General features: G+C 32.6%; 1 protein-coding gene across 1 annotated transcript; it reads right to left on the bottom strand.

Moving 5' to 3' along the window:
- Positions 1-4,778: 4,778 nt before the first annotated feature.
- Positions 4,779-13,039, bottom strand: LOC113365279 (tigger transposable element-derived protein 4-like; the record flags this gene model as incomplete). Its single annotated transcript, XM_026606872.1, has 3 exons — positions 4,779-4,880; positions 11,968-12,701; positions 12,773-13,039. Coding segments are annotated over 3 exons (1,103 nt in total), but the record flags the coding sequence as incomplete, so codon positions are not given.
- Positions 13,040-15,217: the final 2,178 nt, after the last annotated feature.

The raw sequence follows: 15,217 nt of genomic DNA, 5'->3' as shown, positions 1-15,217 counted from the left end.
TTATTCTCAATGCATTTTATTAAAACAGATTACATCACAATCATTATGAAAATTTCTACAATTAAAAATTGAATTAGAACCATAGATGATTTGGAACATATTTGGCAAAAATTCAAATTCAATTAATTGATTTAATCATTTGTGTATGCAAAATTTTAATCAGAACACCCTGGAAGACTTTTTTGGCAACATAAGAAGGCAAGTTGGACATAATAAAAATCCAAATACTTATTCTTGAGGTAATTGTGATAATAAATTAAATTATTTAGACTTATATTAGTATATGGTTTAAAAAATAATATTCCATATATCAATTATTGCTCATCATAATTATCACTTCAAGTCAAATCAAGTATAATCTGGATAAATATTATAATGTCCACAGGCACTTGAAATATTTTTTTGATATTTCACAATATGAAAAATCAACTTCGATGATGAGTTTACCAATGTTTGACTACATAATTATTGTGCTACGTTAATTCAGATAAATTTTCAAAGATCCATATACACTTGAGAAGAATCATCATTTTGATATTCAACAGCATGCAAATAAGTAATAATAAACACTTACTTTATGTCTGATTAAAATATTTTTAGTTTTCATTGACATGCGGCAATATTACTCAAACCTGAAAAGCTTTCTATGCAACTCAAATAACATCATGTTCTCTTCGAAACCAACCTCCATTAACAATTCGGTGCGTATATTTTTTATCATCTTGGCAAATATCTGAAAACAAATATCTTTGAAATTTCACATAAACACATTAATAAATGTATAATTCATAGATCGTAATTCATACAGTATACGATCTCCATTGCTGTTGACAGAAACATAACAGATCAACACAATTTATTGAACACTGTTAATATTATTAATTGATTTATAATGGTATAGTAAAAAAAACTCCATAAAGAACGCACCAAAAGTAGCAGTCGACAGATAAAATTGCAATTAAAACTTTTTGTAACACTTCGCACTAACATCGAAAGAACCACGAGCAACGAACTGAAGTGACAGAGTGTTTCTCCTTTGCATCATGTCATATCGAAAAGGTGGGAAACTTAAACAGAATGCGCGTCTACACAGACAAAGATTTACGGCGACAGTTGAAATTGATAGACACTAGCGCTACTCGCGGCAACTGCGCATACTGTGAATTGAATTGAGCACTTAAAATAAATCTCACATAGTGTTTAACATTTTGATAAAAAAATATAATTTTTAATTTCAAATATGTATTTCCATTAATTAGAAAAAGACTAGAAAGTAGATTCTGTCCGCTTTTTTATTTCAGTGAATAGATCAATCAACGAAACTGTCTCTTCGACTAATAACATTTGTTTGAACAAACTTTATGTTTGAATCAAAGAAACTCAAATACAAGAGGATCAAGCAAATCAATTATTAAAAATAATCAATAAACATTTTGATGCAAATTTGCCCAAAGATGTGCAGAGTATGGCACAAATAATTGAAAAACATGAACTCATATCACAACTGCTCAATATCTTGACTACCATCATCCCACTACCTCAACTATTGAGGAGCAATCGGTAGCGAGTAAGTATTAAAATAATAAGTAAGTATTAAAGTAATAAATTATTAAAAGTATTGATAAAAGCTGTATATTCAATAGGAAATAATGAGCCAGCCATTCAAGATAGTATTCCACCGACCACCTCAGCCATTGAGGAAAAGCTTGAATCTTTAGCAAGTAAGTATTTTGTTTATCATTATTTTCTTAATAATATCAGATATTGTACATAAGCCCACAATTTCTGTTTCTGCTCAGTCTTCTGCTTTTTTTGGTAGGCTGGAGAGAAAAACAGAGTTTTGGTACTAAATCAGTACATACGAGTACTATTTTCGCTATGCTATTGTGAGCTTATTGAAAATAGCTCAAAAATGTACTTCTTGCTCCATTATAATGTTTAATAAACAATATTTCATTCTAACTTTCTGAAAAAGAATATGTTTTCATCAGCAAATCCTATTTGCTAATTTTGTGTTCTCAACGTTTCAAGTTATTTTGAACAATTTGCCCGAAAAGTCCTTGAATCACTTGTCGACAATGTTGGAGAAAATTACACTCAAGAAATGATGGAAAATCAAACTGAAATTTGTATGTTTTCAGTTTCAGACAAAGAGGAGCAAATCCCAGTGATATAAATAAATAAATATAATTTTTTATTTCAAATATGTATTTCCATTAATTATTTGAATAGAAAGAAAAACTATTTTATTATCTTCTGTAAGTATGGTACAAGACTACCTCAATCTTTGCAATGATGATCTAACAAATGAATGCCCGTTACAGGAACTTAATTCTAAAACAATCAATGCAAGTTGCATAAAAAAGTAAGAAATTCTTATGAATTTAAAAAAATATTTAAAAATAATATAATTTAACAACGTAGTTGAAGTGTACGTATTTTGGTTTTTTCGAACCATTTAGTCAATGAATTAATGTCACAAAGATTTTGTCAAAATCAAATGGTTATATTTGCCAAACATCTGCACGACAAATCGACAAACAACATTTCATAACCACCATTTACTAATAATAGGAGCCAATTCTCGGATAACGTAGAAACGTGTAATGGTGCGCCCATTGCACGAATCTGTCTGGCGAATCTTGTTTGCGACGCTCGAACGGATCAAGAGCTAGTGAACCTTTTGAATAACGGTGTCTGGCAGTTTGATTTCAACTTCTCAACGAATAAATTACATCGTATAAACATTTGAACCTTACAGGAACAAGTTTAATTTTGGGGTGTTGTTTACACTTTCAAACGCCTGGACGACCATGATGTGCAGGACTAAAACCTGCCAGACCGTCGTTTCCGCACTTGGCACGTTAAGAATCACCTGTACAAAATTTGCAGCCTTACAGGAACACCGTTATTCAAAAGGTTCACTGGCTCTCAGTTTAGCATGCGTTGACTCGCGTTCGCGGCGCATACTGAGAGCATAGTTAATGAAAGTAAAGGTGAATGTTATATTACAGATGAATATTTTATTACCATATATTCATCGTGAATTTATATTTCAGCGTAGAAGAAAAGTAATCGGTTTTTGTTCAAGCGTTAGATTTTCGTTCTAGAGTGTTTATTTCCTGGCTTACAATGTGTGACCGTAGATCAAGGTCTGAAACGATTTTGATCGCAAATTGGTTCCTGAGCAAAGATTTTACAAAGCTTTCTGCCATTATAGGATGGCGCATTTATTTAGAATCCGAAGTGATGTACTTAGGTCACTAATTTCCAATGAAAACACTGAACACTTCACAAAAACTTCATGAGAATGTCAGTAGAAGATTTTCAAAAACTTATTGATATGGCAGGACCCAAAATTGGGAAAATAGACGTCATTTAGATACTGCATATCATTCAAGGAGCAATTGGCTGCTAGGCGTTGCAACCGATAAAGCTCATAGCATTGAATTAGCAACAGTTTTAATACACATTTTTTTGAGGGCAAGTAAAACCTCGAACTTATTGCACACACCGATTGGATCTATAGACACTGATATTATGGGTCACATTGTTGAAGATGAACGGCGAGCAAATCATGAAACAGCATTAAATAACTTTGAACCAGTTGGAAGGAAAGCCAGTATCTGCCATAGCTAAAGAAGTAAGAGTAGATTTTGCAAATTATTTTTCAACTGAAGGCGCAGTGACATGGCAAAATATTTTACCAACAAAACGAACATCTCTTTTTGGGCGTGGACGTTCCACACAACAAACTTTGTTTCACACAAAGTACTGAATCGTTGTCAAAAATATGGACCTTGGAATTGTTTGCCTTTGCTGTAAAAATATACTTATTGAAGAAAAATCTTACGCCCAACCCATCTCGTTATTGGGTAATTGATATTAATAATCCAAAGGTCTTGAGAAAACTTTGGCACTTGATTATCAAAAACCGAGGAAGAAAATACCAGTCAGCAGATTTCTAGTGCGTGAAGACCATAAAGGACTTTTTGCTCAAATGAATAGAAGTGCAAAAATTCGTAAATGTTTACTTTCCAAACATGGCTTGAGGATATATATATGCATTATGAATTGTATTTTATAAGTGTATAATTGTTTTGTAACTATAATTACAAAATGCACATTAATAAAATCATATTCAACTATAAATCTACTTTATTAATATAAATATACTAAGATTTATATAAATTATGAGCTACGGCCCGGAACACTTATAATTTCGCTTAAGTTGTCTATTAACTCATCAGTTACCGAGTTAACATTTTTTTCTTTTTTTTCTTCAATGACATTTCTTCTGGCCTCACACATTACATTTATGGCGTTAGTAAGCCATTTAATATTAATAAATTATATTTAGAAATGAAACCGCAATTAACTGTTGTAGACTCGATGATAATGTGAGTTTATTGATAACTCAATTTACAACGAAACTGATATTATATAAATTTTGATACCAAATTTATTAGCCCGACAATTGATTGCTGACTAAAAACCGCGAGAACCAATTTTACGATCGTGAAAACAACAATCTAGCTACAGCTTGCTAGATGCGACATTCGCATCAACGTAGCCCAAAGTATGCTGTGTAGTTTAGTCATCACATTGGCGTCAATCAACTGACATCTGTCAAGAACATTTTCATTCCGCCACACATTCATTAATTGGTTTTCTACTATTTTCCTGGTGTCGTCTTCGAACCACTCTAGACCTTTGGCCATATATTGGATAAAATGATTTTTGTTTACTAGTGTTATTATATTCTGATAAAAACTGACCAATTGAATTTTTAACATTTTGTCCATGTCATCTTCTGGCTTTTTTTTCTTTGGTGGCGATACAGACTCGTCATCTGATGATATTATGTTACCGTTATTCTGCTAAAAAAAATTGAACAAAGATCAGTCTGCATATTAACAAGATTTTGAACGATAATTAGCGTAATTGCAAATAATAAAATATTACCATTTATTTTTTGGAAACATTTAATTTATTTTTAATTATAAATGTATCTACGTCATATAAGTAGTAAGTATATGTAATATAATATATAACTTTCAATTAACGTTGTATTTCCTATGATAATAGATGAAATCATAATTAGTACATCAATTTTAATGAGCACTTGCTTATTTACGTTTTTGATCCGCGCTTTGACGCTAATCCATTAAGTACTACTAAGTACTTTTCAAATTAAAGAAAATGAAAAACTCTCCTCTCCAAAACCAATTCATTCCGGTGTTCGATCACATTTGGGATATGGAAAAAAAAACAAGTGCATGTCAGATTGAATTTTACGGTTTATTAAAATTGCATGAAAATCTTACAAAAGAGTACAGATAATTAAATAATTGCTTACAAAAAACCATACATAATCGAGACTCTAATGTGCGTTTGTGGAATCAAAAAAATGTCTTACATTTCAATCAAGATATAGAAGCGAATATGGAATCGGACAGTAAACCATCAGAAATCCCAAAACTACGTAAGACCGTTATTGGATCCAGCAAATGTACACTTTTCAACAAGCACAGATGCAATTAAATTAGAACTATTAAAACAGGGTCATGTCGTACGTAATATCCTAAATATTAGACATATAATAACAAAAGAACCTCTTAATATGTTTTTTGTTGATCTGGAACCAAATAGAAATAACAAAAATATTTATAACATTTATAAATTATTCAACTGCATAATACGCGTCGAACCTCCGAGAAAGTCTAATAACATTATACAATGCACTCGCTGTCAACTCTTTAATCACACCAAAAAATACTGCAATAGACCATTTGCTTGCCTAAAATGCGGTGATAATCATAATACAAAAGCTTGTACCAAAGATCCGAATGCTCCGGCATGTTGTTATATTTGCGACGGTGCTCATCCAGCTAATTATCGCGGTTGCTCATACTTCCAAAAAATTAAAGAACAAAGAAACGAAACTCCAGTAAATCAATCAGTCATAAATCCAAATCCAAATAACCAAAATTTTAAAAATTCTAATAATTCTAATTCTATTATTAAAATAAACAACATTTCTCCGGCCTTAAATCCAACAATTCAAAATTCATCCTATGCAGACATTGCAAAAAACAATTACTCGGCTTCTAATCATTCATCTTCAAATCCCGATTCTGATTCTCTAGCAACACTTATTTTAGAATTTAAAAATGTCTTCAATCAGCTTTTGCAACAGAACACCATTATAATAAATATGTTATCCACGTTAGTCAACAACAAAAGCAATGGCAAAAATAATTAAAATTGCTGAATGGAATGCCAACGGTTTATTACCTCACAAAAATGAAGTAGAATGTTTTTTAAAATTAAACTTAATAGATATCTTATTATCTCAGAATCACACTTCACTGAAAAAACTACTTTAAAATTTATAACTACACTACTTATAATTCAAATCACCTAAGTGGCAGGGCGGTTCGGCTATATTAATCAAAAATAATATAAAGCATTTTGTTCTACCAAATATTTGTGATGATTTTCTACAAGCAACTCAAATTTCTGTTGAAACAAATTTATATAATTTTTGTGTTTCTGCTGTTTATTGTCCACCAAGATTCAAAATTTCTTGTGCTCAGTTTTCTTCATTTTTCTCTCAATTAGGTAATAAATTTATCATTGGTGGTGACTTTAATTGTAAACAAATTGCCTGGGGTTCTAGACTGACTACAGCCAAAGGAAAGATACTTCATGCAGCCATAGGGCAAAATAACCTCTCCTTTATTTCAACTTGCAGTCCAACTTATTGGCCTTCTGACCCTACTAAAGTTCCAGACCTTTTAGATTTTTTTATTGTGAAAGGTATTGATCTTTCAAATCTCAATATTGAATCTAGTTACGATCTCTCTTCAGATCATTCTCCAATACTTGTGACGTTTAGCACATTTCCTACTCCAGTTTTCAACAATCATATTCTACACAACAATCTCTCTAACTGGGTACAATTCAAATCCATACTTGATTCAAAATTATTTCCAAAATCTAGGCCTACAAGCGTTATTGATATAGAAAATAATATAGATTATTTTTCTGAGATTGTACGTGAAACAACCAAGCAGGTCACCCCGAACATTATTCCAAGAAATGATAATCTAATAATTCCGCAAGAGATTAAGAAGCTAATTGCACAGAAACGAAGAGCAAGACGTACCTGGCAACATTCTCATCTACCAACGGATAAGACATCGCTTAATCATCTCAATAACACGCTGTGGAAAAAAATGAAAGAATGGAAGAATTGTACATTCAGGTCGTATATATTGCAGCAAGTAAACCCCTACAACAAAACTCTCCTCTGAAAATAACCAACCAAAACGGATTCATTTGGGCAAAAAGCAACGAAGAAAAAGCGGAGGCATTTGCTGATCATCTAAGTAGCATTTTTAGCGCTCGAAATATTTCGCAGAATAATTTAATTAACAATTTCGTAAATCAACCCATACATTCTACACCGTTAGGACATTTTTCACCAAATGATGTCTTATGTGAAATAAAAAGGATAAAAAATAGTTCTTCGCCGGGTATGGACAAAATTATTCCAAAGATGTTAAAAGAATTGCCTACAAAAGGTATTTTATATATAACAAATATTTTCAACGCCATACTTCAATACAATTATTGGCCCACAGCGTGGAAGACTGCAAAAATTATTATGATCGCTAAACCAAACAAAAACCATCACACTGCTAGTTCAGACCGTCCTATCAGTCTTTTATCGATATTATCGAAAATTTTAGTGAGACTTTTGTTGCAAAGATTGTCAGAAGATCACCCGAATGATAGTTGGATTCCTCACCATCAGTTTGCCTTCAGAAAAAATCACTCTACAATTCAACAATGCAACAGAACGGTGTCTCGTATTTTTGAAGCCATGAATAGGAAGGAACACAGCGTAGCCGTATTCTTAGATGTCAGCCAGGCTTTTGATAAGGTTTAGCACTCAGGATTCCTATATAAAATCAAATCAACTTTTCCAAACTACTTCAATATCTTGAGCTCATATTTGCTTAATAGAAAATTTAGAATCAAAATTAAAGATGTGACTTCGAGCATTAGAAATATAGAATGCGGGGTACCACAGGGCAGTGTGCTAAGCCCAGTACTTTATCTTCTTTTTACAAACGATATGCCCACAGATAATCTTCTAACCATATGCACTTACGCCGATGACATAGCAATTATTTCATGCGATTCCGATATCAGAACAGCAACATGCCAGTTACAAAATTATTTATCTAGTCTCGAAAAATGGTTTTTAGAATGGAATATCAAAATCAATATCGAAAAATCTCAGCACATAATTGTTTCTCTAAAACATCACAACAGTCCACCTATCATCATGAACAATTCAATAATTCCACTATGCAATTCTGTCAAATATTTAGGCATGCACATTGATTCGAAATTGACATGGAGAACGCACATTGAATATAAAAAGAAACAAATCCAACTAAAAATAAAAGATTTTTACTGGCTTTTTGGGAGGAAATCTGAAATCTCTCTCGATAACAAGGTACTTCTGTACAAAACTATCATAGTGCCCATTTGGACTTATGGAATCGAACTATGGGGTTGCTCTTGCAAATCTAACATAAACATCATTCAAAGGTGCCAGAACAAAATTCTGCGTATCCTTACTAATGCGCCTTGGTATATTTCGAACTTTTGCCTACATAAGGATTTGAAAATCTCAACAGTTAACGAAATGATCAAGATTAGAAGTTCATCTTTCAACAATAAATTAATCCAGCATACAAATCCTACTATTCAAGCGATTCACAGACCGTTAAGAAGATTGAGCAAGAAATGGCCTTCCGATCTACCAAACACCTAGCCCAATGTCTGCACGCGCCCTGACGTAGTACGCGGCATACATAATCACGTCATAGTTCATTTTTGTTATTATTTTTGTATTACTGTTTTTATTTTATTTAAAAAAAAAAAAGATCCGGTGTTCGACAAGGTAGTGCTCTCAGTCCAAAACTATATCTGCTATTAACGAGTGATATGCCACTCGATCCGACATTAACAATAAGCACATATACTGATGACATTTCTATTACCTCAAGTCATAACGATGTGAAAACAGCTACTTCTTTACTTCAAAATTACCTGGCGAAAATAAAACTATGGCTAGATAAATGGAGTATAAAACCTAACGTTAAGAAATCTCAACACCTCATCATTTCACTGAGAAGCCACACAAGACCTGCCTTGTATTTGAATAAGAGAATTATACCAAACCAGGAATCCGTAAAATACCTAGGAATACATATAGACAGTGAACTAAGTTGGAAAACGCATATTTTAATGAAAAAAAAAACAAATAGATTTGATACTGAAAGAAATAAACTGGCTAATGAGAAGATCATCCAAACTGTCTCATCCAAAATAAACTATTATACAAAGCGATAATAATTCCAATATGAACTTATGGGATAGAGCTATGGGGCTGCGCCAGCAAGAGTAACATTCAATCCAGAGAGTCCAAAACAATATTCTGAGAATTATCTGTAAGGCTGCGTGATTTATGACCAACCACATGATCCATAAAGACTTAAAAATTCCTACAGTAGCGTAAGTTATCAAAAACAGAAGTTTAATTTTTCAAAGCAAATTGGATGCACACGTCAATCCGGAAATGCAAATAGTACAGACAGCCAAAAAATTAAAACGCTTGAAAATAAAATGGCCCAGTAATCTACCGTTCAAAACATAATTTTCTCTGTTTTGCACAGGAACATTTTCAAACAAGTTATTTTTAATTATCATTGATTATTGTTTTTATTATTAATACTATTATTTAATTATTATTTATTCATTTATTTATTCTATTTCTTTTATTTAATTCCTTTTATTCTGCTTTTTTTTCCTTCTTGATTTTGATTTTCAAAAAGACATGACCACCGAAGACCAAGACGAGATAAGGAAAAAGCACAAACCATCGCAACCAGGGAAGATGGAACGAGATGGGAGAATATCCACCACCTACCCCCAAAGAAACGAGGGTTGGGCTTCGACGGACCTCTAGGGTATAAAACCAGAGCCCCGTTCCAGAATCTGTCTCTTTGCGGATCGGCTCTCAGCGTGCCAATAAGTTAGTACACTCAGTAGGAACACTTATTAAAGCAAATTGAGAGAGTCTGAACCGACGTTCCAAGTGGATATAGTACGCTGAGATATACGGAAATAAACACTCAACCGTTGGTGACTGGCTCAATCTAGAAGCATGGCTCCGATCATCTTGTCAGAACTTTCTATAATTAACTTCCCGAAGGAGAAGTTTATGTTTTCATCAAAAAATCCGATTCGCTAATTTTATGTTTTCTCGACGTTTCAAGCCATTCTGAATCGAATGAGACCAAATTTGGAAAAAGTATGTGTGTGTGTGTGCGTGTATGTGTGTGTGTGTGTGTGTGAACAGATTTTTTGCCGTAAATCGACGTTTTCTCTAAAACGGCTGGACCGATTTCAAAAATTTAAAAGCCATTCGATGTATCTCGATGAGGACTATCGTTTCTGAGTTTTGTGCGGCGATCGGCCGGGCCGTTTCTTTGTAAATTGCAGAAAAGTGAAAAATTTTTCGTCCACGTTTTAGCCCGCAATTCTGAATCGATTCTGAAAATTCAAAAACCATTCGATAGATATTGGTTGGGAATCGTGCTGATTAGTTTTTGGTAAAGATCGGCCGGGCCGTTTTCTTGCAATGAAGTTTAAAAAAAAAAATTCGACGATTTTTATGACTTTTTTTGACGGTAGATACCATAGTTTTCTAGGTCATACTAAAATATTACGGCCCTACGACCACTCGTTTAGCTTTAAAAATTCGTCAAAGTTTGCAAAAATTGGTATCGTTTTTTTGACATTTGTCAAAATTAGACCTTTGATCGACGATTTCTCAAAAACGCCTGAACCGATTTCAGAAATTTAAAAGCCATTTGATGTATTTCGGTGAAGACTATCGATTGTCAGTTTGGTTCGACGATCTGCCAAGCCGTTTCTTTGTAATTTGAAAAAAAGTGTTAAACTTTTCGTCCACATTTAAGCTCATCCTACCGAACCGATTTTAAAAAATCAAAAACTGTTCGAAAGATATTAGTTGGGAATGATACTGATTAGTTTTAGATGAAAATCTACCGAGCCGTTTTCTTGTAATTAACTGTTGAAAAAAAAAAATTAAATGATACCATGGTCTTATAGAACTTACTGAAATATTACGGCCTTACGGCAAATAGTTTGATTTTAAAAATTCATCAAAGTTTGAGAAAATGAGTAGTTCTTTTGACATTTGTTAAAATTAAAATTAGACTATTTACTTGGTATAATGATAGAGTACTTGGTCTTGAACATAATAAACCATTAAAGTCCTGGAAACTGGTTCAATTCTAAAAATTATTGATTTTTTAAAATTAGCTTTTAGAAAATACTCCGAGTCAAAGTGTTCGTTCGTTTTCATTTATGTGTAATGAATCCACTCGGAATACTTTTAATGGCTCATAAATTAATTTATTTTTTATTGATTAAGTCGATTATTTAAACATATCGGGAAGTTCATGTAACTTGCCTCAAGGCTAAATACCGATACCAACTAGTTTGTAAATATTTGTATATAGATATATATATATATATATATATATATATATATATATACGAGTATATATATATATATATACAGTAGAATCCGCTTAGTATGACATTCAAGGGACGGCGAAAAATTGTCATACTAAGCGGTCGTCATACTAAGCGTACTGAAAAAAAAACAATTTTTGGCGAATATGTTATTAATTTCAGTAATTTAATACAAAAATAAAGGTAAAAAATGACACATACTAACAAATTGACAAATTTAATTAAAAATATGACATAACAATGCATTTTTTGATGTAAGAAATCTGTAATTTTCGTTTGAATTTTTTTCTTCATCTTATTGCAAAAACAGTCTCTGACACTGTTGTGTACAAAAGACATAGCATTGGTTACATTTTCGTTTTCAATATTGCTAGAGACAAATTTTGATAGTAATTCCGCAGCTTTCAAAGCCTCTTCTGCAGTAGGTAGTTTGTCATCGACTTCTTCCTCTTCATCGCTTCCAAATAGTTCATTGTCATTAATATTTTGTATTATATTTTCATCAGTAAGTTCTTCACATGTGATAAGAGTATTATCGATATCAACATACTCTTCCCACATTTCCGGTGTTGTTGCTAAATCTATATTTCGGTTTCTTAACAACAAAGATAAAGGAACATCTTCTTCAACAAATTCATTTTCTGAAATTTGAAATGATGAATCGTCGTGGCTTTTATTTAATCCTGAATGCCTAAAACAATTATGAATGGTATTTTGTTGCAATTTGTTCCAGGCATCATTGACCATTAAAATTGCGTCTAGCACCGTTATTTTTGAAGAAAGATCTTCATTATCATCAACACATTGAATCATTTTTAAAACAAGTTTTTTTCTAAAATTTGTTTGCAGTGAACGAATTATTCCCTGGTCCATTGGTTGTAGTATTGAAGTAGTATTCGGTGGAAAAAAAGCAAGTGTTATTGACTTTAAATCAGCAATATTTGGATGTGCCGGGCAGTTAACAACCAGTAATAAAATTTTTCTATTCTTCTTCACCAAATCACGATCCCAATCTCGAATCCATTTTTCAAAATTTCCGACGTCATCCAAGCCTTACGATTGTTAGCATAATCGACAGGTAATGATTTAATACTTTTAAAACATCTTGGTTTTTGGGACTTGCCAATAATGAGCAATTTCTTTTTCTCTGTGCCACTCATATTAGCAGCTACCACAAGCGTGATTCTGTCTTTTGTTAATTTTCCTCCACTGCAATTCTCACCTTTAAATTTTAAAGTTCTTTCCGGCATTAATTTATAAAACAGTCCTGTTTCATCAGCATTAAATATATCGCCATCAGAAAATTGTTCACGTAGATTTGGCCATACAGATGTTAACCAGTTTGTTGTTGAATTTTCATCACCAGACAAAGATTCTCCGACAATTTTTCCTGCCACAATATTATGTCGAACTTTGAAACGACTGATCCAGCTTGCAGTACAATTGAAATCGATGTTATTAAAACGTGCAGCAAAAAAAAATTGCCTTCTCCTGTAGCATTGGCCCGCTGACGGGTATTCCTTTGCTTCTTGTTATTTTGAACCACTGAATTAAGGCTTGATCAATATTTTCTTGTCGTGATTTTCGAAGCCTCTTCGGTTTCAAAACATTTGAATTGAACGATTGCTCAACGCGGTTCTTGTTTTTAAAAATCATTGAGATGGTCGAATGACCGACCCCAAGCTCCTTTGTCAGAGATCAGTTTGATTCTCCATTTTCTAATCTACGTATTATTCTACATTTTTCCTCGATCGTAAATGCTTTACGGTGACGCGATGCCATTTTTATCACAAAAGCGCACTATATTGAACTGATTGAAAACACACTGTACACTAGTAAAACTTACAGGGTAAAAAAAAATTACTGGGTAAAAATAGTAAAAAATATAGAAGTTTACTAATTCAGTAAATTATAGCAGAACACCAAGAATGAGCCTACTTATTTTTTGCACGAGGTCGTCCATGCCGGAAGTTGCCAAAGTTTCCATAGCGCGAATCTCGTGCAACAAAGAGACCTGAAGGTATGTAGCGACCTGACACACAAGGGTAGTTCACAGTGGTGTCATACCATAGCAATGTGTAATGAAAAACATGAACTTTATGTTATCGGAGGTGTAAAATCATGTCGGTCATTATACTTGGACCAAATTTTTTTCAAAAATGGGTCATTATAAGCAAAATGTCGATGTAAGCGAGGTCAACATATCCGACTAGACAGCTGTTTTTTTAAGAAATTTTATATGGAAACCAAACTGCCTTTAAAATTACGTCATAATAAGCGGTTGTCAATATATCCGGCGTCATACTAATCGGATTCTACTGTATATTTAAATACAAGAACACTACTCCAAAGCTGTCTAAGTTATTTTTATAATACAAATATCCTTTTACAAAATTAAATTAAACTATGTAGTTTAATATTATGTATTGTGTTTTTTCCTAGTGTGATAATGTAATAGTGGATTTTTATAAAATGAATAAAAAATATATAACAAAATATTTGAAAATTAGAAATTTTTTTTAAAAAAAGTGGAATTAGAAAAAACAAAACAATTAATTACCTTTATGATCAATTATACACTAACATTTGTCACCATAACTTAACTTTTGTTTATCAAAAGGTGTGTTTTCATTAACATCTTTTCAGACAAAAAAAAATTGCAATTATTTTATTAATTAGTTTGCAAATATTAGTTATGTTCGAATTTGCTATGTGAAAAAAAATTATTTCCTCGATTATGGTTTTACGATTTGGTGAGAAACTGATTATCTTCTATATATATAAAAATAAGTCGGGTTTTCTTTCCTGACGAAATAACTCCAGAACGCACAAACCGATTTCGATAATTTTGCATTCGTTGGAAAGGTCTCGGGCTCCGCAAGGTTTATAGCTAAGAAAATTAGTGGTGCATGGCATCGTGCCCTAATGCAAATTGCTGGAACTTCACGCACCGTAATTAAAAATTCGAGTAATGACATTAGTGAGAATTATCAGAATTATGCTTGGTTAAGTCAACGAGCAATTCTTGCCGCAAAGAATAATGATGTACACGCACTGAATTTCACCATTCAATCAAAAATTGCTGGCGATTTGGTGACATACCAATGATTCTGACTGGTCTTCCGTTTGACTTCAAACGATTGCAATTTCCAGTTCGCCTTGCGTTCGCAATAACAAGTCGCAAGGCCAATCGCTTAGTGTTTGCGGGATAAATTTCAAATAGAATATTTAGAAAATCATTGTTTTTCACATGGGCAGTTATACGTTGCCTGTTCACGAGTTGGAAAACCATCGCTCTGTTTGTGTTAACGTCAGACCAAAAAAACAAAAATGTGGTTTACCAAAGAGCACTCAAATGAAACGGATAATTTGCAAATTCACTTTCATTACTTAGAGAAGTTCAACTAAAAAACACTTCATTTTTGTAATCGAAATAAATTCATTACTGTTGTATAATAAAATCAAATTTTTCCTTTTCAAATATAAAACAAACAAAAAATTTTTCTTCAATTTCTCACGAAACCATCTGTGGCGAAACGGAGTTCGTCGGGTTTGCTAGTTATATATT

Source organism: Ctenocephalides felis, unplaced genomic scaffold (genome assembly GCF_003426905.1).
Source record: "Ctenocephalides felis isolate EL2017-DRISC unplaced genomic scaffold, ASM342690v1 CF-g0.4_SCAFFOLD_00847, whole genome shotgun sequence".
In the NCBI taxonomy this organism is placed as follows: Eukaryota; Metazoa; Arthropoda; class Insecta; order Siphonaptera; family Pulicidae; genus Ctenocephalides; species Ctenocephalides felis.
The sequence above is the reverse complement of the archived record's forward strand: the minus strand, read 5'-3'. Positions and strand labels throughout refer to the sequence as shown.